We start from the raw sequence: 26,895 nt of genomic DNA on the forward strand, positions 1-26,895 counted from the left end.
AGGTGTCAATATCTTGTACCATGAGCCAGCTTCACAAGAAAGTTGGGTATGCAAAGCCTTCTAGAAGGATCTGGAGAATCAGAACAGGGAAGAATTTTCAACAGTAGTCAGCCCAAAGGACGATCTTTCAGGGTGGGCCGTCTCCTTTGTCCCCTTTCATTATGGCTGGACTGGTCCTAATAAAGCTGTGACTTTTCCGTCAGCTCTATTCCCACTGTGTTTTTAGAAGTTCACAGTGACATTCCACAGGCACTCAATGGTTTTGTTATTGCAGACCCTTGGGGACAACCAGGTCTTCATGCAGTCACCAAAGTATTTGTCACACAGGGGCTCTAGGCTCTGAGTTAAGGGACAGTGCAGCCTGGTCTATGCCCCCTACCATGTTGACTTGATGAAGGGGATAAAGAATGTCCAGACCAGGCACAGAAGGAAGGAGTCCCAGACTAGCTGGGAGTGGATGATGCCTGGGTCCACTGCATAGATGGTGACTTCTGTGCCTTGGAGTCTCTTGGCCAGTTCCCAATTAAAAATGCCTCGGTCACTTTGCTGTGGCAATGCGCAAGACCCCCAGAGGTTGTGCAAGTGAATCTTGACCACATGGTGGGTTACTGATGACAGGTTCATCACCTGCGAGGGCACAGACTTTTTCAGTGGCACCAGGAGCAAGTGGGCACAAAGGAAGTGGCTGAGGATATTGACTCCCAGGTGGGTTTCAAAGCCACCGGCTGACTTGGAATACGGATACATTATCACTCCTGCATTGTTGATCAGAACATGGAGCTGTTTTTTCTCTGCCAGAAAGCCCTTAGCAAAGGCTCCGGTGGATTTGGTATGGGATGGGTCCAGTTTCTGAATTAGCATCGGAGAGTTGTTGGTATAGGCCTGGGTTTCACAGCAGATTATCCCTTCAGTATATCTCAGAAGGCAGTGCTTACTTGGGCTCCTCTGCTATCAAGCTCTCTGGCCGTCTCCTTGCTGATGCCAGTGTTGGCTCCGGTGATTACCACTATCTTCCTAGGAAAGGGCATGCTTGTTCTCCAAACCCTAGGAGCAAAGAGCTTCCTAACAGATAGAGGGATCACATACAGGAAAGAAAGGAAGGAGGTGAAGAGTCCCAAGATAACTGCATCTTTTAAATAGTTTTAGGTTTGTTTTTTTTTAAAGATTTTATTTATTTATTTGACAGAGAGAGATCACAAGTAGACAGAGAGGCAGGCAGAGAGAGAGAGGGAAGCAGGCTTTCTGCAGAGCAGAGCTCGATGCGGGACTCGATCCCAGGACCCCGAGACCACGACCCGAGCCGAAGGCAGCGGCCCAACCCACTGAGCCACCCAGGTGCCCCTAAATAGTTTTAGTTTTAAATAGTTTTAGTAAAAGCTGCTTTTGCTAAAGCAGCAGCAGCTTTTACTCCAACTCTGGCTCTGTCTCCTGGTCTGGCTCCAACCCTTGGCTGCTTCTGTCTCCCCGCCTCTTTAGCTTCTTGAGCTCCTGGGATCACGAACACCCTGGCCTGCTCTTTCTTACAAGTATACATGTGGTTGCATTTAGGGCCTGCCCAGATAATCCAGGATAATCTCCTTATCTCAACAGCCTTAACTTAATCATATTTACAAAGAACCATTTTCCAAATAAAGTAACATTTACAGGTTCCAGGGATTATGACTTAATATCTTTGAGGGGGCACCCGTCATTCAGCCTACTACAAGGAGTAAGTCAGACACTTTGTTTTGAAGTTCTAGGATCACTGGGCTTTGAAAAGGGTGACTGGAGAGTTCTTTTTTTTTTCTTCTTAAGATTTTATTTATTTATGTGGCAGAGAGAGAGACACAGGGAGAGAGGGAACACAAGCAGGGCGAGTGGGAAAGGGAGAAGCAGGCTACCCCCAGAGCAGGGAGCCTGATGTGGGGCTTGATTCCAGGACCCTGATCCCAGGACCCTGACCTTGATCACAACCTGAGCCAAAAGCAGACGCCCATTGACTGAGCCACTCATGCGCCCCTGACTGGAGCTTTTTGAGGCCACAGGGGTAGAAGTCAGTGCAGCCTGGTGGGAAGGATGTGGGCTTTGTGGTCAGATATACCAGAATTCACTTCCCAGCCCCAATATCTGATGACCTTGGGCAAGTCACTCAACCTTTCTAACTCCATTTCTCCCTCTGTGAAATGAGGTGATAACTGCTTCTCTCTCACGGGGTTATTATAACTTGCACTTAGCCCAGGGCTAGGCACATAGTGAGTGATCAACAGACATTAGCTGTCTGTATTAAGTCAGGAGCATGGTGACAATAATAACACTCACTTACTCTGTGTTTACTTTCTTCTGGGTTCACAAGGGATCTTGACATACACTCCCAGGAATATGTCATACAGATGGCCCCATTGCTCCGTGTCACAGATGTAGATTCAAGAGGCCAGGATTCGCCCAGAGTTGGCCAGTCAACAAATAGCAGAGGAAGAGATGAAGACCAAGTATGGCTAATCTTTCAACACTATGTGAATCTCCATCACAGGAGGGGATTGTAAATCCCAGCACATGCAGAGCACATATGTAAATGATAAACACGTCTGCAAGCAGGAAAGTCTGTGGCCAGTTGTATGGAGGTACTTGCCAACTCTTGGGGCTGCAGACTCTGTTGTGGAAACCAAGGATGGAGGGCATCTCTGTGCTCAGTACTTTTCCACGAAGACAATAAAAGGCCCTGCACTGGTAGTGGTGACAGACCCCTGAATGAGAGCAAGACCTGCACCGGGACCCAGGATGCTGTGGACCTTTTGACTCCGGGTTGAATGGATGAGAAGGCCAACATCATGGGACTCTGAGAGTTTTCTACGATTCCCCAAGAATACCGTTCATTGAGCCCCCAATTTTTTCATGCTATAGTTTATTTCCACTTCTTTTTTTTAAAATTCAACTTTATATATTTTTTAAAGATTTTATTTTATTTATTTGACAGAGAGAAATCACAAGTAGGCAGAGAGGCAGGCAGAGAGAGAGGGAGAAGCAGGCTCCCCACTGAGCAGAGAGCCTGATGTGGGGCTCAATCCCAGGACCCTGAGATCACGACCTGAGCCGAAGGCAGAGGCTTAACGCACTGAGCCACCCAGGTGCCCCTTCAACTTTATATTCAGGTATAGCATAAAGATGGAATCTTGCACATTGTAGCTTTATCATTTGACAGAGGCAGGGGAACTCAGGATTTGAGAGTCGGTGTTATTTTCCTCAAGATCGATCATTGCTGTTGAGTATGAGATCAGAAAAATATATCTTCCAGGTTCTTGATTCAACAACTTAGTCTTTTTTTTTTGAGAGAGAGAGAGAGAGAGAGAGAGAGCATGTGAAGAGGGGAGAGTCAAAGGGAGAAACAGACTCCCCACAGATCAGGGAGCCCGATGCAGAACCCGATTCTGGGACTCCAGGATCATGACCTGAGCCAAAGGCAGTCGCCCAACCAACTGAGCCACCCACGCACCCCCAACTTAGAATTCCTTGCATGTATTTCTGGTATGATTGACCATGCAGACTGTTGTAATCTATGACATTAAAAAATGGCTTTATTGAGATATAACTGACATATACTGAATTATACATATTAGAAATATATCATTTGATAAGTTTATATATTGCATATATATATTCACCATAATCAAGATAGTAAACATACTCATAATTCTCTCATTCACACTGATGCTGTCACTAAAGATGAGTTTGCAGTTTATAACATTTTATATAAATAGAAACATGCACTATGTACCCTTTTTTGAATAGCTTCCTTCGCTTAGTATTATTTTGAGATTCTTCCACGTCGGGCTGTATGGATACACTCTAATTTGTTTATTCATTCACCTTTTGATGGACATTTGGGTTGTTTTCAGTTTTTGACTATTATAAATGCACTTGCCAAGCAAATATTGTACAAATCTTTGTATGGACATATCTTTTCTTTTCTCCTGGATTAAAATAAACAGTGCAAAAGATAACTCATATGGTAGGTGCATGTTTAGATTTTAAAGAAACTGTGAAACTGTTTCCCAAACTGGTTGTACCATTTTACATTTCCACCAGCTGTGTAGGAGAGTTCCAGCTCCTCTACATATATGCCAATACTTGCTATGGTGATTTTAATTTCCTTTTTTTTTTTTAACTTTTTAAGTAGGCATCACACCCACCTCAGAGTCAGAGTAGAACTCGAACTCACAACTGTGAGATTGAGACCCAGAAGCTCAACTGACAGAGCCACCCAGGCGCCCCCCTATGGTCATTTTAATTTTAGCTATTCTCTCTCTTTCTCTCTCTCTCTTAAAGATTTTATTTATTTATTTGACAGAGACACAGAGAGAGAGGGAACACATGCAGGGAGAGTGTGAGAGGGAGAAGCAGGCTTCCTGCCAAGCAGGGAGCCTGATGCTGGGCTGGATCCCAGGACTCTGAGATCATGACCTGAGGCCAAGGCAGGCACTTAACTACTGAGCCACCCAGGTGCCCCTTGCCCATTTTTTATTGGGTTATTTTCTTTCTTTTTCTTTTAAAGATTTTATCCATTCGTTTGAAAGAGAGAGAACGCGTGCACAAGCAGGAGGTGAGGTAGAGGAAGAAGCAGACTCCCCGCTGAACAAAGAGCCTGATGCTCCATTCCAGGATCCTGGGTTCATGATCTGAGCTGAAGGGAGATGGTTAACCGACTGAGCTACCCAGGTGTCCCAAAACTGTGATTTTGATGAAGTTTAATCTGACATTTTAAAAAAGATTTTTTTTATTTATTTGACAGAGATCACAAGTAGGCAGAGAGACAGGCAGAGTGAGAGGGAAGCAGGCTCCGTGCTGAGCAGAGAGCCCAATGCCGGAGTCGATCCCAGGACCCTGAGATCATGACCTGAGCCGAAAGCAGAGGCTTAACCCACTTAGCCACCCAGGCGCCCTTAATCTGACATTTTTTCCCTTTATGGATCATCCTTTCGGTGTCATGTGGAAAAAAACTGCCTAACTCCAGGTCATGAAGCTATTTCTCCTATCAGGAGCTGAGCCTAAAGCAGAAGCCCAAACATCTGAGCCACCCAGGCACCCCGGGCTATTTTCTCATTGTTGAGTTTTGTGAGTCTTTTTTTACATTCAGATACATGTTTTTGCTAAGACTTCCCAGTCTGTGGCTTGTTTTTCTATAAACCTAACCGTGTCCTTTAAAGAATGGACTTTTTAGTTTTGATGAAATTGTAATTTATCATTTTTTCTTTTGTAAATTGTGCTTTTGTTGTCAAATCTAAGAAATCCTTGCCTAAAGTAGTGTCATAAAATTTCCCCTATGGTTTCTTCTAGAAGTTTTACACTTTTAGGTTTTATTTATTTATAATTTTAAAATTATTTTTAAAAGATACTATTTGTTCATTTGACACAGAGAGAGAGAGAGAGCACAAGCGGGGGAGTGGGAGAGGGAGAAGCAGGCTCTCAGCTGAACAGGGGTTCTGATGTGGGACTCGGTCTCAGGACCCCGGGATCAGGACCCAAGCTGAAGGCAGATGCTTAACCAACTGAGCCACCCAGGCTTTTAGGTTTTAAATGTAGGTCTATGATCCATTTTGAGTTAATTTTTGAATATTTATATATCCAATTGTTCCAGCACTGTTTGTTGAAAAGGCCATCCTTTCCTTACTGCATTATCTTTGCATCTTAAAAAAATTAGTTATAGCCCACATATATGTGTGGGTTTGTCTAGAGTATCTATTTTGCTCCATTTATCTATTATTTGATCTTTATGCCAATACCACACAGTGTCAATTACTGCATATTTATAATAATTCTTGAGTCAGTGTTAAGTCCTCCAACTTTTTCTTTCTTTTTTTTAAAGATTTTATTTATTCCTCTGACACAGAGAGAGAGATCACAAGTAGGCAGAGCAGCACAGAGAGCGAGGGGGAAGCAGGCTCCCTGCTGAGCAGAGAGCCTGATGTGGGGCTCGATCCCAGGACCCTGGGATCATGACCTGAGCCGAAGGCAGAGGCTTAACCCACTGAACCACCCAGGTGCCCCAACTTTTTCTTTTTTAAGAGTTATTTTAGCTGGGTATGTGCTATGGCGAGTGCTGTGAAATGTGTAAGCCTGATGATTTATAGACCTGTACCCCTGGGACAAATAATGTATTATATGTTAATAAAAATAATTAATAAGAAAACTTTAGAGTCCATAGTCTCTGAAAAACAATCTGAGGGGTTTGAAGTGGCGGTGGGGGGCGGTGGGAGGTTGGGGTACCAGGTGGTGGGTATTATAGAGGGCACGGATTGCATGGAGCACTGGGTGTGGTGAAAAAATAATGAATACTGTTATGCTGAAAATAAATAAATTAATAAAAAAATAAAAAAACAACAAAAAAGAAAACTTTAAATAAGAGCTGTTTTATTTATTCTTAGATACTTTGCATTTCTATATGAATTTTATTTATTTATTTATTTTCATTTAAATTCAGTTAGCCAACACATACTACATCATTAGTTTCAGATAAAGTGTTCAACAACTCAGCAGTTGCATATAACACTCAGTGCTCATCCCATCACATGCCCTCCTTAATGCCCGTCACCCAGTTACCCCATCCCCCCACACTCCTCCCCTCCAACAACCCTCAGTTTGTTTCCTAGAGTTAAGAGTCTCTCATGGTTTGTCTCCTTCTCTGATATCTTCCCATTCAGTATTCCCTCCCTTCCCCTGTGGTCCTCCATGCTATTCCTTATGTTCCACATATGAGTGAAACCACATGATAATTATCTGTCCCTGCTTGACTTATTTCACTTAGCATAATCCCCTCCAGTTCCATCCATGTCAGTGCAAATGGTGGGTAGTCATCCTTTCTGATGGCTGAGTAATATTCCGTTGTGTATATATACCACATCTTCTTCATCCATTCATCTGTTGAAGGGCATCTTGGCTCCTTGCACAGTTTGGTTATTGTGGACATTGCTGCTATGAACATTGGGGTGCAGGTACCCCTTTTTTCACTACATCTGTATCTTTGGGGTAAATAGCTAGTAGTGCAATTGCTATCTATTTTTTTTAAAGATTTTATTTATTTGTGGGGCACCTAGGTGGCTCAGTAGTTAAGTGTCTGCCTTCGGCTCAGGTCATGATCTCAGGGTCATGGGGTTGAGCCCCGAGTTGGGCTCCCTACTCAGTGGGAAGCCTGCTTCTCCCTCTCCCACACCCCCTGCTTGTGTTCCCCTCTCTCACTGTCTCTCTCTCTGTCAAATTAAATTTTAAAAAAAGATTTCATTTATGTATTTGAGAGAGAGTGAAAGAGAGATCACAGAGAAAGAGGGAGATGCAGACTTGCTTTTGTTGTAAATATTATTGTTTTTTAATTTTAAATATTTTTATTTATATTTTATCTGTATTTTAAATGATATTTGTTTTTATTTTTTTTTATTTTTTTTTTTAAAGATTTTATTTATTTATTTGAGAGAGAGAGACAGTGAGAGAGAGCATGAGCGAGGAGAAGGTCAGAGAGCGAAGCAGACTCCCCATGGAGCTGGGAGCCCGATGTGGGACTCGATCCCGGGACTCCAGGATCACGCCCTGAGCCGAAGGCAGTCGTCCAACCAACTGAGCCACCCAGGCGTCCCAAATGATATTTGTTTTTAAATTCAATTTCTGATTGTTCATTGTTGGTATATAGGCATATTATTTGTTTTTGTGTACAGATCTTGTATCCTGCAAACGTGCTAAACTCACTTATTAGATCTAGTAGCTTTTTTTTCCAAGATTTTATTTTACTTTTTAAAAATCTTATTTATTTATTAGAGAGAGAGAGAGAGTGTGCGTGGGGAGAGGAAGGGGTAGAGAAGGAGGGAGAGAATCTCCACAGACTCCGTGCTGAATGCAAAGCCCAATGTGAGGCTCTGGGCTTAATGTCATAACCCTGAGATCATGACCTGAGCTGTAATCAAGAGTCAGATGCTTGACAGACTGAGCCACATAGGCACCCCTTAAGATTTTATTTTTTAAATAATCTCTACACCCAGTGTGGGGCTTGAACTTACAACTCCAAGATCAAGAGTCGCATGCCCTACCAACCAAGCCAGCCAAGTGCCTCAAATCTAGTAGCCTTTTAATAAATGCTATTGGATTTCCTATAAAGATGGTCATGTCATCTCTGACATTGTCTTTTTTTTTAACAATGAACTTGCTTTTAAACACAGATTTGTCATTTTAACGTGTTCTTCATTTAATACTTCCCCCTAAAATATGTATAGAAAAGTGAAAACAGAAGCCATCCCACAAAACCATTTACTGAGTTTTCACTATCATACTCACTATCAATAAACCATTAGAACAGTGGTTCTCAACCAGGTGTGATTTCACTCCCCAAAGGACATTTGGCAATGTCTGCAAAACTTTGTCACAACTGGGATGAGGGGGCTACTGACAACTAGTGGATAGAGGGTGAACGTTCTACGATGCACAAAATCACAAATGTGACAAAGAATTATGTAGCCCCAAATGTCAATAGTGTTGAGGTTGAGAAATTCTGCACTAGAAATCAGTACATATACAGATGTGATCCTCACGATAAATGTCTTTATGCAGACAGTACAATGTAGACAGATGTAGCAGGGCTCATCTAAATTTCATATAAATTTTATCCTTTCCTTGAATCCTGTAAAAATTGAATTTTCTCTTTTACTTGGTGAGGTGTCCCGTGGTTCTTCTGACACGCAGTTTCCCTCATTGGAAAGGGTCAATGAACTTGACATTGTAGTACTATAAGATTTGTTTCTGGTTCTTTTAGGTTGATCAAGCTAGAACAAATTCGTGCTACGGAGTCAGATTCCCCATGGTGAGACATGTTTTTTGGGAAACTGGACTGGTCCAGAACCTGGAGAAATGGGAGCGGATGTGATGAGTTTCTAAGCTAAGCCTCTGAAGGATGGGCAGGGTAAGCTGAGTCAATGCCTCAATTCACAGTCATCCATGGCTGAAACACTCTCTGCGGGCAGTGACCCTGCCCCTCCTTTCCTTGCAGCAAAAGCTCTATCAGCTCCTGGGGGGCTCAATGTCCACCTGATGGCTCAGCCCTGTGGTCTGAATCACCCAGGAGAACTGATATGTTAATAGGGCTGGGACTGTGTAACCTGGGTTCCTCTGGCAGTGGTCAAAGCCAGCTGGATCACCAAGTACAGTACCGTTGAAGGGTGGCACTAACATTCAGGCTCAGCACCTCATTCCAGATGGTTCTGTAAGGTCCTATTCAGCCAGAGCAGCCCCACCCAGGTTGAACTGCCATTTTGCTGTAAAGCTTAAATTGACCTTGCCCCCTGCTCCAGGGGAACTTATTTAAAAGCAAGTCCGGGAAACCAGTCCCATGTAACAAAGTCCAAATACAAGGGTGGGTCAGGCCAGATGGAGGTATTCAATCAGTGGGGGCGCATGCTGTCTCCTAGCTACCAAGGAGTATGGGCCCCGCCCTTTGGGCACATTTTGGGCGCCAATTCTGAACTAGGTGATAGGCTGGTTCAAATGTCTACTAGGGTAAATTGTAATTCAATTGGTCACCTAGCATCACAGTGGAGTTTCCTGTGTGTGTTACAATCTCATTGGCCACCTGTGTGTGGCCAGGCCCAACCACATGGCCTTTGCTCTATAAAAGTTAGTCTGGAAAGCAGGGAGGGGTCGTCCTTTCTGTAGGGGTGGCCCCGACCGGTCTGTTTGACGGTCGGTCTGATTCCTAATGCTTGGCGCGAAATAAAGCCTTGCTTGACCTTCGCTTTGTATCAGTTTCGCTCCTTTAATCACGGACCCATTATTGGGGTTACCCAATTTTGGGGGACCCAACAGTTCCCATGACTTCACTGGATCCCTTTCAGCCTACAGAGCTGCAAAGCAAAGTAGCTTATCCATCTGCCAAGAAACCTGGGAGACAGGGTCTTCCCCTGAGGCCTTTGGATCCACTGGTGCAGCTGGTATGTCCTGGTACCTGGCTACCTGGAGGCAGAGGTTTGGACAAAAAGACCTGCTGGGGCATAGGTGGCATAGAGAGGGGACACTTCCTGCAGCTCCATTTCAAGGGTGTCAGATATAGGTCCTTCCCTCCCACCCTGAGGATACCCTGGCTGCTCCTGGACTCTGACATGGTTTCTCTGTTTCCTTTAGTCCCTCCCAAGCCCCTTTCAAGACCTCTTCAGTGGGAAGAAGGCATCAGTTCTCATCTCCTGACCTTTTCCCTTGGGATTGTTTTCCCCAGATTTCACTTGACATGTGAATTTATCCTGGAGTGGGGCACGGTAGGGATTCAGTGGGACAGATGACAGGGCAAGGGCTCTCCAGAGGGAGGCTGGGGTAGCCGGATCCTTGATGTAGATTTCTTATTGATCCCCTTCACTTCTGCCTGTGAGTTGGGTGGGTGTTCCTGGCACAGGAGACCCTCCATCCCCGATTCACCGAGTTAGCTGTCCACTTTGTCTCTGGTTTTATCTGCTTATCTCTTTCTCTCTCTCTGTTCTCTTCCTCTTATGGTCTCTCTCAGAGGCCTCTCTTCTTGCCCCACACTCTCCCTCTTTGGTTCTCCTCTCCTCTTTGCCTCTTGACTTAAGGTGTTGGCTGCCACATCTCTAGCTGATATTCAAACCCTAATACAACCACAAAAAGCGCCAGTGACACTGCCCTTAATCACCCGTTGCTCTTACATCCTGGGGGACCCTGACAGTGCTGACACCCTGTTGAGGTCACCAGTGCATCACCGTCTCCCAGGCTTGAATGAAAAGATTCACTGCAAACCACCCCTGAAGATGTGGCATTAACCTCCAGGGATGCAGCTAGGGGAAGATGAGGAACTCTCAGCACCATCTTTCCACTTCAGTCCAAGACTCCTGAACTGGAAAGGGCCCATCTGCTCAGCCCTCCCTCTCCCCATGCTGTAGGTTATCGTAATGATGTTTCTTTTTTTTCCTTTACTTATACCTACAAGCTTCTTGTTTTTGAAAAACAATCCAACAAACAAACTTGAAAGTATATTTTGCATAATTAACTAGACTTTATTTCAAGAACAACTTTAATTCATGTTGGTTAGGTAGAAAAACAATTTTCTGTAACATTTTATTTCCTACCATCGTAGCAATTCCTCTAGAGATGAGAACTGTATATTGGCCACCCTGGTGTACAAAACAAGCTTTCTCTCTTTTTTTAAAACTTAAATTAAATAAAATAGTGAAAATTCTCAATTTCTGAGTCTTTAGACTGAACAATCTAACAACGGGGAGCTCAGGTGAATCCTACCTCCTTGCAACACGTCACACCCAGGGAGTCCAGAAGGCAGGGACATTTGCAATCAGGGCTCGGAGACATTTACTGCAGAAAGGAACTGGAGCATGGAATCATGGCAAACACATCTCCTGGGGGCCAACACTTTCACCGTGAGCCTGAACATGAAATAATAATAATTGTGAATCGATATCCCTCAGATACGAACTTTGGTCCTGGTCCTCCATAGAGGACCTCATATAGGTCTCATAGACACCCAGGTCTGCCCTTGTACCTGGTTCTCTGTCAGTTTTCTCTCTACACAGCCTTCTATTAATGCTTTGGCCACTAATGCTCCACTGGTTGGGGGCATTTAATTTAGGTATCTGTCAACTAGTTGTTCTATCATCAGTTTACTCTGTCATGAAAAGCAAACCTGAGTCTTTACTTCCATTAGTGCCTAATCTGATCTGTGAATGAAATCCAAGGCTCTTAACATTAGTTTTCCTTGTTGAGCTATATATTAAATCCAGATTGCACTTCTAGATGTTACCATCAATGCCCCTCTTTTCTGACCTTGACTCTCCCTGTCTATTAAATCTTTATTCATTAATGACCTTTAGCTTTAACCTTAAACCCAGGGCTCTGTTGAGTATTCTGCAATCAATGTGTCTATGTTCTAGATCTTAAACCTGGGCTTCTGTTAACTTTTCCACCACCAGTGTGCTCCTATGACCATTACCTAGGGTGTCTACTGAGATTTCCAACAGTTCCCTTTGTTCTGACCTTGAACCTAGGCCTTTGAAAAAATTCTGACATAAAAGCCTGGGCCCTTTATTGGTAACCATCTGGTCTGAATTCAAACCTGATCTACTGTCACTAGTCTTTCCCTATTAATACTTTGTGCCTTAATCAATTCTTCCACCACCATTAACCCTTTGATTTGTTGTCTTACATGGGAAAAAGAACCAGATATGATTCGAGATGGGAAGATTATTATGGATTATCCAGATGAGTCCAATGTAATCACAAGGATCCTTTTGAGAAGGAAGAGGAGGGTTAGATTCAAAGAACGTGTGAAGGTGGAAGCAGAGGGTCATAGAGACTTGAAGATGCTACACCTCCTATTTAGGTCACTATTTTACATTCAGTGTCCTTCTAGTCTGACCTAGAAGTAAGATTTTTAAAAAAGATTTTATTTATTTATTAGAGAGAGAGAGAGAGCAGAGGGGGAGAGTGAGAGGGAGAAGCTGACTCTCTGCCAAGCTGAAAGACCTGTGTGGGACTCGATCCCACAACCCTGAGATCGTGACCTGAGCTGAAGGCAGACTTTACTTGTTAGTTTTCTCCATCCATGAACCTTGATAGAGGTCTTGACTATTTCACCATTGGTACTCCTCTATTTTGTAGATCTAGAATGCGAGCCTTTGTTAACTATTCGATCCCATTCTGGGCTGACCTCAACGCTAGTCTTTTGTTAAGTTTTCTAAAATCAATGCCCCTTAGGCTCTACATTAAACCTCTGCCCCTCTTAACTTCTTTCGGCTTTGACATGGGTTGCCAAAGGCCACATCTGCCCACTTAAAGAGACCGGGGCAGAGAGTCTGGCCTGTGAGTGACAAGAGGGGCGGACCTTCTGTGTTCCAAGGAGCCAATAGAAGAGCAGGAGAGCCCTGAGGCGGGGCCTTGAGTGACCAACGGGTAGGGGGCTCAGTTCCATTGAAGGCCGGAGGGCTCTGACCCGAGGCTGCCAGAGGCGTGCCGGGAGTGTGAAGGAGAGACTACACTATGTCCAAAGACTCTTCACTTTCACCAGAGGTTTTAGAAACGAGGCTTCTGCAGAGGAATTTCCCAGGCTGTGCTTCTACCTTCTGGCCTTACCAGTCCTCCGCCCCCCTCCCCAGATCCCGGTTCCCACCCAACACTCCCGACCCGCACGTCGCCCCGCCTTTGCTCAGACCCGGCCTCTGCCGAGGATCGGGAACGCCCCTTCACCCTCCCGGAACAGTCCTCCACATCCGAGCCTCACAATGCTTTCGATGCACTAATTCCGAATACCCAGCCTCGAAAATATCACGGGGACTCCCCGTCCCCTAAAATGCCTATCTCTTCTGGTTGGAATGGGAGCCTCCAGAAGCAGTGTGAGGCCCTGACCGGCGACAGAGTTCCTGGCGTAGCCCGAATGACGCCATTTTTGTTACTGGCAGAGCTCGGCGGGGAGGCTGTTGCTGAGCCTGCGAAAGATAAGCTAATGCGTCATCTAGAGTTACCAGGGAGGGCTGGAGGGGAAAGGGAATTTCGGGTGATGCTGAGCCTGCTTGTGGAAGCAGGGAGCCAAGCTCATCTTGAGAAGGAGCTTTGGGGTCTTGAGAGCAGAGCCAGGGTGAGGGACCCGGTTGAGTGATGCGGGTGTGTGGTCAGTGGTGGGGACATGTGGAAGGACCAATGAAGGGGTTGTTTGGGCTGAATGATGTGGAGAGCAGTGATAGGGAAGGGAGTCTGTAGGACTGTGTGTGGGATATGCGATGAATTTATGGAAGTGAGTGATGGGGGGGTCTGTAGGTGAATGATGGGGTTTCTAGGAAGTGAGTGAAAGGGGTTTGTGGGGTGAGTGAGTGGGGTCTGGGTGAGTGATGGAGAGTTTTTTGGGTGAATGATGGGGGATCTGGGGTGGTCTTTATTAGAGTGAGTGATGAGGGTCCATGGGGTCAGGAGTGGGCAAATATAGGGTCAATGTTGGGATTCTGTGGGGTCCATGATGGGTGGCTCTTTGAGATCAATAATACATCCATGAATAAACAAAAATCCTTGCCCTTGTGGGGTCAACATTCCAATGGAGGAGTCAGACATTGAGGCTTTACTTTATTTCCCTGATGACTGCTTTTTCATATATGTATTGATCTCTTAGATCCTCTTTCGTGAGGCACCTGTTCAGATCTTTTGCTCATTTTCTTATTGGATGTCTGCCTTTTCCTTATTGATTTGTAGGACTTGTTTTCATATATTCTGATAACTACTCCTTTAGCAGTGGTATGTGTTTTGCCAATATTTCCTTGATTTTTTGGCTTCTCTTTTCCTCATTGTGGCTTTGAATATTAAGGTTTTAAGTTAACTTTGAACTGTAAAGCACAGTGTAAGTTTAGAGTTTTGCTATTCTCAAGTTAGAAAGCAGACAATGTCCTCTGTAATTTAGGACGAGAATTAATTTTTTATGGCACTGGGAAATAGCGTGTTGCATCTCTGAAAACTTCGGTGCCATGACAGCCAGGGAGGAGTTCTCTGCTTTTTTTTTTTTTTAAGATTTTATTTATTTATTTGACAGACAGAGATCACAAGTAGGCAGAGCAGCAGGCAGAGAGAGAGGGGGAAGCAGGCTCCCTGCTGAGCAGAGAGCCCAATGTGGGGCTCGATCCAGGACCCTGGGATCACGACCTGAGCCGAAGGCAGAGGCTTAACCCACTGAGCCACCCAGGCACCCCTAGTTTTCTGCTTTTTGTTTTCCCATCAGCTCACCCTCTAGTCACTGGCTGTGTGATCATGGATAAGTTACTGAAACTTTTAGGCATCAGTTTCCTCACTGTGAAATGAGGATAATAGTAGGGTCTATCCTTTGAGGCTTGGATGAAATTAAGCGAGTTAATACCGGATTATTATCTATTCACCATGGTTTTGTAGCACTTATCTTGTACAGATCATCCATGAACTGAAGGTCAGTTCTATTCGTGTGATTCCCAAGAAAATATAATGAAAGAAATCAAATGCCAAGTAATAAGATTTTGTCAGGTAGCGTTGAGCTTTGGAGGGCCACAAACCTTTGTGATTATCTTAGGGGTCAGATGTTTGTTGTTATTAAACAATTGGGAGTGTGATCTTGTGGATTGCCTTGTCTTCATTCTGCAGCTATATTTCCATACTATTAACTTTATTTCCATATTACTACTAAGCTCATTTCTTTGGAAATTTTTTTCACGATTTTATTTATTTGTCAGAGAGAGAGAGAGAGCGAGAGAGCGTGCACAGGCAGACAGAGTGGCAGGCAGAAGCAGAGGGAGAAGCAGGCTCCCTGCTGAGCAAGGAGCCCGATGTGGGACTTGATCTCAGGACGCTGGGATCATGACCTGAGCCGAAGGCAGGTCACTTAACCAACTGAGCCACCCAGGCGTCCCTCTGTGGAAAAATTTTAAACATTCAGCAAAATAAGAGGGAATTCTATAATAACCTCCCATTATGCCCATCACCCAGTCACATCAGTCATCTCCTGATGGCCACTGTTGTTTCACCTAGACCAGGGTATGGAAAACCAGAGACAGTGGGCCATATCTGGCTCTCTGCTCTTTTCATGCAGCCATAAACTAAGAATGGTTTTCACATTTTTTAATGTTTGGGAAAAAAATCAGAATATATTGTGACATATGAAAATGATATAAAATTCAAATTATAGTGCTCATAAGTGAGGTTTTTAAAGAGTATACTTAAAAAAAATTTTTTAGAGCAAGACAGTGGCATGAGGGGAGGGGCATAGGGAGAGGAAGAGAGAGAGAGAGACTCTCAAGCAGGCTTCAGGCTCAGTGTGAAGCCCAATGCAGGGCTTGATCTCACTACCCTGAGATCATGACCAAAGCTAAAAATCAGGAGTCAGACTGATTTTAACTGACTGAGCCCCCCAGGTGCTCCATAAATAAGGTTTTACTGGAACACAGTCAATAAACAGAATTGGCTTATATATTGTCTCTGGCCGCTTTCAACTGCTGAATAATTAGTTGCAACAGAGACCATACGCTTCACAAATCTGAAATATTTACTGTCTGTCTCTGTACGGAGAAAGTTTGCCAACCTGTAATCTAGACCACCCATTTATTTCTCCCTCCTAGGTTGTTTTCTCCTTGTTATTGGTAACATAAAATGCACATTTAAAAAAAAGATTTGACAGAGAGAGAGAGAGAGAGAGAGCGAGCGCGTGCGCACACGAGCAGGGGGAGGGCCAGGCAGAGGGAGAAGCAGACTCGCGGCTGAGCAGGGAACCTGATATGGGACTTCATCCCAGGACCATGGGATCATGACCTGAGCTGAAGGCAGATACTTAACTGACTGAGCCACCCAGGTGCTCCTAAAATGCACAGATATTAAGTGTATAGCCAAATGAATCTTTACATATGTAGTCCTTATTATTTTGAAACAAATCCCAGATATATCATTTCATAATAAAGACTTCATCATGTATCTGTGAAAGATAAGGTCTTAAAGGTCAATACTGTTATTCAAGGTAAAATAATTAACAATAATAACTTCAGATCATCATTGGTTAAATTTTGTAATATCCTTAAATATCTAGTCAGGGCTCAAACTTTAATGATTATCTCAAAGATTTTTTTGTGTATTCAAATTAAGATCCAGACAAGGTCTGCACTTTACATGTGGTTGCTGTGTCTTTTGAGTCTCTTTAATTGTCTCTAGTGTTACTTTAAATGGTCACCTGCTTTTCCATTTCTTGGAGGTTCCACAAATTATTTTCTCAGTCCTCAGTGACTGGGCATTTGGTTATTTTCAAAACTGTGGTGTTCTTGACAAAGTTGTGATGAAAGTTCTTTCAGTTAAATCTCTGCATGCATCCATGATTATTACCTTAGAAAAAGTTCTAGAAATGGAAATGCTGGTCAGATGATAAACACAAATTATCAATGAATTAACAAGCAACACATGTTACATTCAGCCATCAAAGAGTGGTTAAACCCAGCTTGGTCTCTGAAGACTCTTCTGTACCCCACCGCACCCCCAATTGCTTTCCGAAGAGAAACAGAAAATGACTGAGTCCCAGGTAAGTTGTTTGTTTCCTGCTTGTTTTTTCCACAGTAAAATGAGAAAGGACAATACTTTGAAAATAAGAATTAGAGAAATTTAGACAGAATAGAAGATCAAGATGCAGGTGAAGTTGCTGTTAAGATACATAGATTATCTGGCCTTACTTCGTATAAACTGAGCTAAACATTTTACCTTCAAGCTTCCTGGCAGCCACAGAGAAAATGGCAAACAGGATATGTTAGATGGCTTGTATTCGCCATCAAGAGAAATCAGTTCATCAGTCCAGCTCTTCAGCAAGTCACAATTTCTGGGACTTTAGCCTAAAAAATTTTATTGTTGAGTTTTCCTAAAGGCCAGTGGTTTTCTGCTCAGTGTGGTATCATCAATAGTTGTTTCAAAGAGGCGCTTTTTAGTTAAAATTTCCTGGCAGAGGCTTGGAGGCTGGATGGTTTCCTGGTTTTCCATGGCTCCTTTGCTGTCATCACATAGTTTATGGGATCATGCCCCAACACAAGGCCAGTTCCTTCTCTCCTCTTCCATTTTATGTCTGTTTTTAAAAATATTTATTTATTTATTTTATTATTATTTTTATTTATTTTTTTATTTTTTATTTATTTATACGAGTGGGGGAGAGGGGCAGAGGGAGAGGGAGAAGCAGACTGCCCATAGAGCAGGGAGTCAGATGCAGGGGTCAATCCCAGGACCCTGGAATCACCACTGGAGCTGAAGCCAGACGCCTAACTGACTGAGCCACCTAAGTGTTCCCATTTTATGTCTTTTTATCCCTTCTTTGCAAGGGCAATGTATATATGGTGCAAAAAATGTAAATAATATTGCAAAGTAAAAATTAGAAAGAAAGGGAAATATCTCTTTAATGTAACTTCTGCCCTCTTCCCTGGCATAACTAGTGTTGTGTAGCTTGGGGATGATCCTTCCAGATACATATAACCCCTGTGTGTATAGATACATCTGCATTAATGTGTGTGAGTGATTTTATTATTTTCATGTATTTTTCTTTACCACACCCATTATATCTTCTGTAATTTTAAAAAAATGTATTGATAAAACATTACCAATAAATACAGTTTTTACACATTTTATTATGGAAAATTTCAATTTTGAACATACACAGAAGTAGATTTTTGTGAACCACTTGTCCTTTCCTCCCAGCTGCAAATATTATCAACTGGTGGCCAATCTTGTTTTATTTATGGTCAATCTTCATCCACTCCTGTCATCCTCCTCCTCATCATTATCATCAAGCCAGTCCTTTATTAATATTTTTGTTGAGGATTTTTACTACTCTGTTCATGAGACATATTGGCTTGTAATTTTTCTTGTATTTCTGTTTATGTTTTGCCATCACAGTTAGGTTGGCTTTATTTAACAAGTTGGGAAGTATTCTCTGAAAGAGTTTGGGTAAGATTACTATTATTTCCTTCTTAAATATTTGGAAGACTTCTCCAGTGAAGTCATCAGGGTGTGGAGTTTTCTTTGTGGATAGGTTTTTGACTATGAATTTGACTTATTGAAAAAATATGGTACCGTTCATATTTTCTATTTCTTTGTACATTGGGTTTGTTAAGCTGCGATTTTCAAATAATTTGTCCAGTTTGCCTAAGTCTAAGTCAGGGGTCAGCAAACGTTTCCTGTAGAGGGCCAGATAGAAATATTTAGGCCTGTCAGCCATATGGTCTCTGTTGCAACGACTTAGCTCTCTTTTTGTAGGTTGAAAGCAGCTGTGGACAATATGCAAACCAATGAGTGTGGCTGCGAGCCAGTGAAATTTTATTTATGGACACTGGAAGTTGAATTTCATATAATTTTTACATGCCACAAAATATTCTCCTTTGGCTTTTTTCTTCAACCATTTAGAAGTGTAAAAAACATTCTTAGCTCATGGGCCAGATTTAGCCTGCATGCCATAATCTGCTGTCCTATGATCTGCATTGTCAAATTTCTTGTCATAAAATTGTTCATAGCATCCTTTTATTATTCTTTTAATGTTTGTAGGATACCAGCCCCTTGTTGATGGGCTCTTTTATTTTATTTATTTTTAAAAAGATTTTATTTATTTGAGAGAGAGACTGAACACACAGAGGGAGAGTGAGAGGGAGAAGCAGACTTCCAGCTGAGCAGAGAGCCTGATGTGGGATTTGATCCCAGGACCCTGGGATCATAACCTGAGCTGAAGGCAGATGCTTAACTGACTGAGCCACACAGGTGCCCTGCTTATTGCTTTCTAGAAACTTTTTTATGAGTGATAGGAATTTTGAAGTACACATTAAAACTTCTTTTTTTTTTTTTTTTGGCTATGTGTTGATTTGTCACTCGGCCTTATTGGCTGTCTCGTCTCACTAGATTATGAGATGCTTGAGGGAAGATATTTTTTCCAGGTTTTCTTTTTGGCTCAATCCCCAGTTCCTAGAACAATCCCTGGTATTCAGTGGGGTCTCAGTAACAGCTTTCTGCATAGATGAAATTTTTTTCACTTAACGGTGTATCTTAGAGATTGTTGCATATCAATCCTTTTTGCTTTTTATGGTTGTATGTGGTATTCCCTTATGAATTATTGAAGCATAATTTATCCAATCCTCATGAGGTTGTCCTCATCATTTTGCTGTTATAAACAGTACTGTAGTTTTTTTAAAAAAGATTTTATTTATTTATGTGACTGAGAGGGAGAGATACAGTGAGAGAGGGAACACAAGCAGGGGGAGTGGGAGAGGGAGAAGCAGGCTTCCCGCTGAGTGGGGAGCCTGATGCAGGACTCAATTCCAGGACCCTGGGATCATGACCTGACCAAAGGCAGACGCTTAACCACTGAGCCACACAGGCACCCAACAGTACCATAGTGAAATAACTTCACACGGGCTGTTTTGTTCACATATCTGAGTATATATGTTAAGTAATTTCTAGAAATGGAATCGCTGGTCAGATAATGTGCACATTTATTTTTATTTTTTTTGAAGATTATTTATTTATTTGACAGAGATCTCAAGTAGGCAGAGAGGCAGGCAGAGAGAGAGGGAGGAGGAAGCAGGCTCCCCGCTGAGCAGAGAGCCCGATGCGGGGCTCGATCCCAGGACCCTGAGATCATGACCCGAGCTGAAGGCAGAGGCCTTAACCCACTGAGCCACCCAGGCGCCCCAGATAATGTGCACATTTAAAATTTTGATGGCCATTATCAAATTAATTGCCCTCAAAATATTTTGTACCAGTGTATACACACAATTTGAGTGTGCTCTTTTTTGGTATCTTTACCAACTTAGTGACTTATCAAACTCTAATCTTTGATAATATGTAAGAAAAGCATGATGTTTTGTTTTGGTTTAATTTGCATTTCTCTTCATGTAAATGAATTTGAACATCTTTTTCCATGTTTAGAAGCCATTTGCATTTCCTTCTCTGTGAATTGATGGTCATGTCCTCTGATTTTTTTTTTTAAAGTGAAGTTGTTGGTCTTTTTCTTTGTGCTTTGTAGGAGCTCTATAAGTTGAGGAAATTATCTCTTTGTCCATTTTATGTGTTGTGCTTTGAGTTTGTTTATGATATATTTTGCTGTGCAATACAGAAACTAGTCAGATTTATCACTGTTTTCCTTTGTGGCATCTGGGTTTTGTAGCATGCCTAGTTAGAAGATTTTTCTCCACTTTAAACTTATTTTAAAAATCTCTCCTGTCTGGGGTGCCTGGGTGCCTCAGTGGGTTAAGCCACTGCCTTCGGCTCAGGTCATGATCTCAGAGTCCTGGGATCGAGCCCCGCATCGGGCTCTGGCTCTCTGCTTGGCAGGGAGCCTGCTTCCTCCTCTCTCTGTGCCTGCCTCTCTGCCTGCTTGTCATCTCTCTCTGTCAAATAAATAAATAAAATCTTTAAAAAAAATCTCTCCTGTCTTTCTTTATTTTATGGCTTCTCTTTTTCTTTGTTTAAGTTTTTATTGAATCTCAAATTTATTTTTGTGTATGGTGCGAAATAGGGAGTCTGTCTTTACATTTTTTCCTGATAGCTACCCAGTTTTGAATAATCTGTCTTTTTTGCAGTTATTTATTTATTTAAATATTTTTATTTTATTTTATTTTATTTTTAAGTAACCTCTACTCCTCACATGGGGCTCAAATTCACAAACCCAAGATTAGGAGTCATATGTTCCACCAACTGAGCCAGCCAGGCGCCCCTGCACTTATTTAAAATACTCCTTTCTTATATATTAAATGTCCCATTTTTATTTATATCTAGCTTTAGACTATTTGTTCTGTTCCACTAACTATTCTTGGCAATGGCAGAATTTTACAAAGTTTTTCTCCTTAAGTAGGCTACACAAAAATGCTAAGTAAGTATCCTACAGGTATTGCTGTGGTAAAAATGATCAGAATGAGCAGATTATACAGGAATGTGCTGTCATAGGAACCAGTGACATATGAAGATGTGGCTGTGGACTTCACCCAGGAAGAGTGGCAGCACCTGGATGCTGCTCAGAAGACCCTACACAGAGATGTGATGCTGGAGATCTATGGCCACCTGGTCTCTGTGGGTAAGGGCATATTCTCCATGGAACAATGAATCGAATCCTCTTCATCCTTCAGAGCTGTCAAGACCATGACCTTTATGGTTTTCCATGAATAAAGTCTTTTCATTTATAGCTTGCGCTTTCCATTCATATTTTTGTCATATCTGAAATTTATATTTGTGAGTTAAGGATCCATCTTTTCTTGGGAGGCCCCTGAGACTGCTTCTTCTCCTCATGGATTTCTGAGCTGCCAAGGCCAAGACAATTATACTTTTCCCTTAACAGGGTATTCAAGTATAAAACCAGGTATAATCTTCAAGTTGGAACATGAAGAGGACCCGTGGATCATAAAGAGTGAATTGTCAACGTGGATCCACTCAGGTGAGTGAGAATTGTGTAGATGGCTGGGGGGACATTTTCTTCTTCTCTGACATCAGTGGCCTCCTCTCTTTCTTAAAATTTATTAGGCCTTTTTTACAGCTTCCATCTTACATTAGCACCTTCCTAACACTTCTGTTTGCTGCTGTTTTCTTTTTGGTTCCTATTTAATTTTATAATTTTCTTCCTCTTTCAGACAGGGAGAAAAGCCATGACTCTTCCCAGCAGATCATTTCAGAAGAACGTTCATTTCAAAAGGAGATATTGGAAAAAACCCCAAAAGATAATTCATTGTACTCTCTCTTAAAAGCCTGGCCTACTGATGGTCAGATAGATAGGTATCAAGGAAACCAAGACAAGGTTTTGAAGCAGGCCACAGTCCTTAGCCATGAAACATTGGCCAAGGAGAAAACCCCCAAATATAATACATTTGGGAAAATATTTGGTGGGTGCATAGACCTTGGCCCTTCAAGTAAAAAACTCCATGATTTTGATTCATGTGAAAAGAGCTTGAAATCTAATTTAGACTCACTGACATGCAATAGGAGCTATGCAAGAAAGAACCCCATTGAGAGATTTGGATGTGGGACACCACTTAGCTATAGTGATTCCTGTACTGTGCCTGAGAAAATTTATACTGACATGAAACCCCATGGACATAGTCGATGTGAAAAAGGTCTTAATCATGAACAAGTCCATATTCGGTATAAGAAAGATCAAGCTGGTAGGAACCCCAATGTTTGTAGTGAGTGTGGGAAAGGGTTTATTAAGAAGTCACAGCTTACTATACATCAAAGAATTCATACTGGAGAGAAACCGTATGTATGTGGAGACTGTGGAAGGGCCTTCAGTGAGAAATCACACCTCATTGTGCATCAGAGGATTCATACTGGGGAGAAACCTTATAAATGTACTGAGTGTGGGAGGGCCTTCTCCCAGAAGTCACCCTTCATCGTTCATCAGAGAGTCCATACTGGAGAGAAACCCTATGAATGTCTTGAGTGTCAAAAAGCCTTCTCTCAGAAGTCACATCTCATTATACATCAGCGAGTTCATACTAGAGAGAAGCCATTTGAATGCAGTGAATGTGGGAAAGCCTTCTGTGAGAAGTCTCACCTTTTTACACACCAGACAACTCATACTGGAGAGAGACCCTATAAATGTATTGAATGTGGGAAAACTTTCCCTCGGAAAACACAACTCATCATCCATCGGAGAACACATACTGGAGAGAAACCCTATAAGTGCAGTGAATGTGGAAAAACCTTTTGCCAGCAGTCCCACCTCATAGGGCATCAAAGAATTCATACAGGAGAGAAACCTTATATATGCACTGACTGTGGAAAAGCGTTTTCCCAAAAGTCACACCTTACTGGACATCAAAGACTTCATACTGGTGAGAAACCTTATATATGTACAGAATGTGGAAAAGCCTTCTCTCAGAAGTCCCCTCTTATTATACACCAGAGAATTCATACGGGGGAGAAACCTTATGAGTGTAATGACTGTGGCAAAACCTTCTCCCAGAAATCACCCCTCATTATTCATCAGAGAATCCATACAGGGGAGAAACCCTATGAATGTCCTGAGTGTGGAAGGGCCTTTTCCCTGAAGTCACATCTCATTATACATCAGAGAGCTCATGCTGGAGCAAAACCATATGAATGTAGTGAATGTGGAAAGGTCTTCTGTGAGAAGTCTCCACTAGTTGTGCATCAGAAAACTCATACTAGGGAAAAAAACTCTAAATCTGCTGAATATGGGATGGCTTTTCCCCGGAAATCACAGATGATCACGTATCAGAGAACACACACAGGGGAGAAACCGTCAAAATGCAGTGACTGTGGGAAGGTGTTCTGCCAGCATATACACCTTGCTGGACATCAGAATCCACATAGGAGAGAAACGTTGTGTACGTACTGATTGTGGGAAGGTCTTCCCAGAAGTCAGATCTCACTGTGCATGAAAAAACTCACAATGAACAGAAATCTATGGATGTGTTGGACAGGAAGAGAATGTGGCACCTCCTTTACTGTAGAATAGCCTCATATGCTGCTAAGTATTTCTTTTTTTCTGTAAGGATTTTGTATTTATTTATTTGAGGGGGTGGGGAGGAGGAGTGGGAGAAGGACAAGCAGACTCTGTGTTGAGCTTGGAGCCCATCGCGGGGCTTGATCTCAGGACCCTGAGGTCGCTACCTGAGCTGAAATTGACTGAGCCACCCAACCACCCAATTCTGAAGTATTTCTGATTACCTCTCCACAGAATGATCTTGTCAGGCTCTCAGAATATTTTCAATACCGTAAATTTGGAATGCATTTGTTCACCTTAAAGTATCCTATCCCCCCCTCACAGAATAAATGTGTCTGGAACAATTATCACTGTTTTGGTGTTATTTGGTCCTTGAAGGTATTGTAGAACTCTCCTTGAATTTGTTTGGGGATGGTGCATTTTTTGAAAGTGATCTTTCTGTATTTCTTTCACCATATTTTCTCTCTTTAGATTACACATATATTTATGTTGATATACCTATCGATATATAGGTATAGATATATGAATCCCTGTAGTTTTCATAAAAAATAACCCATTTCCTGAAGGTTCTTAATATATTTGTGAAATTTTGAAAAGATATATTTGTGAAATTTTGAACAAAGTGATCTCATATGATTAATTTGATTTTCCTCTAAATATGGAGTTATTTCTCCACTACCATTTCTTATAGAGTGTATTTGTGATTTTTCCCCCTCAGTTAGGTAAGCTAATACTTATGCTTTGTTTATTTTATGTCCCCCCCAAGACCAATTCTGGCATTTATATAATTTCTCTATTTTCCAATTCATTCATTGGTACTTTTTATTTCATTCAAGTCCTTCCATTTTCTTTTCTATTTCTTCTAACCTTGTTAGTTAAATGTGTATGTCAATTAATCTCATTCTTTCTGGTCTGTTTATAGATGTGTTTTGGGCTGTGTATTAATCTGAGAACTACCTTGGCCATTTGTGGTTCAGTCTGAGAGTATTCTGGTTTTTGATAGGTTAGTCGTACTGTATAACCCAATATTGTTTGTGGATATAACAGATCTATTTAGTCTTAGGTCTTTCAGCATATTTCCTGTTGTGCATCCTGTTTTCATTGCTTTTATGTCTTTTCATCTTTCATTATGTGTTCTAATTTCTTTTGTACTGTTCTGGATGTGTTACTTGTGTTCCAGAGCATAGCAAAGGGAGGTACGCTTCCAAAAGGTTTTCAGGAAGCTAGCAGAATTATGGTTTCCAGAATCTTGATAACTCATAGTAGCTGAGAGACAAGATTTGAGGCTGCAAGAAAGCATGATGGCAAACTTTTGATCATAAATGTTCAGAGGACTTTTTTTTTTTTACCTTTCTGCTTAATGCCATGATTTAAGGTATATAATTTCTCTTACAGTCCTTATGGGCAGAGATGGTTTTATTTTTAGCTCATTTTTTCACAGAGAGTAAAGCCTTTTTGTTTCCAAATTTATGTCAGCAGTCTTTGCCCACATTGAACAGGACATGTTCTTGAAAAATGTAGTGTGAGTGACTTTGGTTTGGTGATTGTTCTTGAAGTGAAGGATACGCAATAGTGAAGTGTCTGTTTGCTGTGGTGTGGCCCAACTTCTGGGGTCTGGTCTCTTATGGAGTCAGTGACTTGCAGCATGCCACAGCAAGAATGGGGAGTTTCCTAAAAATGTCCCAGAGTGTGTATGGACATTATTACTTCATGTGCAACCAATCTTTACTGAGCATGGCAGGCACTACTCTAAGGATTCCGTAGTGAACAAAGCAGACAGAAATGTCCCAGTCCTCATCAAGAGATGGACAATAAAAAATTATACATATTATATTAAAATACATTTGTATAATATGTATCATATACAAGTGTATTTTTAATATAATAAAAAATAAAATAAAAAGCTTAATGTAACATAGATAATACTTAAGGGTTTCTTAAAAGATGTGTCTCCAACAGAAACTGATCCCAAATAATGATCTGAGATACAGGAATGATGAGCAAAAAAAGTGATAAAGATGTGGGTAAATTAAAATGAACAGTAACTACAAAACCTGGTAATGATAAATCATGGGTATAAGAACAAGACAGAAATAAAATGTGCATGTTACACTTAGTAGGAAATATATTGACTAAATTTAGACTTTGGTAAGTTCAAATGCATGCTAAAATTTCTAAGGTAGCCAGTAAAATAATAGAAAGAGTGTACAACTTCCAAATTAAGACAGTCAAGAAATGGATGGTGTATTATTTTCCTATTGCTGTTATAACAAATTACCATAAACTTTGCAGCTTAAAATAACTTAGATTTATCTTAGAGTAGGTCATAAGTCTAACACAGATCTCACTGGGCTAAATCAAAGTGTTGACAAGGCTACATTTATTTCTAAGCTTTCAGAGAGAATTCATTTACTTGCGCTTTCTGGCTTCTGGAGGCTGTCTGAATTCTTTGGCTCATGACCACTTTCCTTCATCTTCAGAGCCCTCAAGTTACAGCTCTATGACTCTTCCCACATTGCCACGTTTCTCTCTGACTATAACTGGGGAAGGATTTCCACTTCTAAGCCCTTTTGTAGTTGGATTAGGCCCACCTTGCTAATCCAGGATAATTTCTGCATTGCAAGGTCCCTAACCTTAATCATATCTGCAAAGACCCCTATTCTATGTAAGGTAACATATTCACAGGTTCTGAGCATTAGGGCATGGGTATTTTTGGTGGTCATCATCCTGCTTATCAAAGGTCGATTAAAAAAATCAACCTAAAAGAAGACAAGAAGGGAATAAGATAGTCACAATACATACATACATATATATATATATATATATAGAGAGAGAGAGAGAGAGAGAGTCATAATAAATACAGATCAACTGTACCCACCAGTTAAAAGAGAAAATTGTCAGATTGTATGACATAAAATCTAGCTGTATGCCATTTTAAGAGACATACTTAAAGTCTAAAAACATTA

At 41.8% G+C, this 26,895-nt stretch overlaps 1 protein-coding gene and 1 pseudogene across 5 annotated transcripts; one reads left to right on the top strand and one right to left on the bottom strand.

The window, feature by feature from the left end:
* Positions 1 to 375: 375 nt before the first annotated feature.
* Positions 376 to 10,037, bottom strand: LOC122896652 (annotated as a pseudogene).
* Positions 10,038 to 13,231: 3,194 nt separating this feature from the next.
* ZNF630 (zinc finger protein 630) lies at positions 13,232 to 24,026 on the top strand. Of its 5 annotated transcripts, none has more exons than XM_044235525.1 (5): positions 13,232 to 14,244; positions 16,925 to 17,029; positions 21,418 to 21,544; positions 21,806 to 21,901; positions 22,095 to 24,026. In XM_044235525.1, exons 2-5 carry the CDS (start codon positions 17,015 to 17,017, stop codon positions 23,819 to 23,821), a joined length of 1,965 nt encoding a protein of 654 aa, XP_044091460.1. In that variant the 5' UTR covers positions 13,232 to 14,244; positions 16,925 to 17,014; the 3' UTR covers positions 23,822 to 24,026. The 5 variants fall into 5 exon arrangements, with proteins under 5 accessions (XP_044091460.1, XP_044091461.1, XP_044091463.1 ...); XM_044235526.1 differs by having other exon boundaries at positions 13,232 to 13,597; XM_044235528.1 differs by lacking the exon at positions 13,232 to 14,244 and adding an exon at positions 14,698 to 14,923.
* The last annotated feature ends 2,869 nt before the right edge of the window (positions 24,027 to 26,895 follow it).

Source organism: Neovison vison, chromosome X (genome assembly GCF_020171115.1).
Source record: "Neovison vison isolate M4711 chromosome X, ASM_NN_V1, whole genome shotgun sequence".
Taxonomy (NCBI): Eukaryota; Metazoa; Chordata; class Mammalia; order Carnivora; family Mustelidae; genus Neogale; species Neogale vison.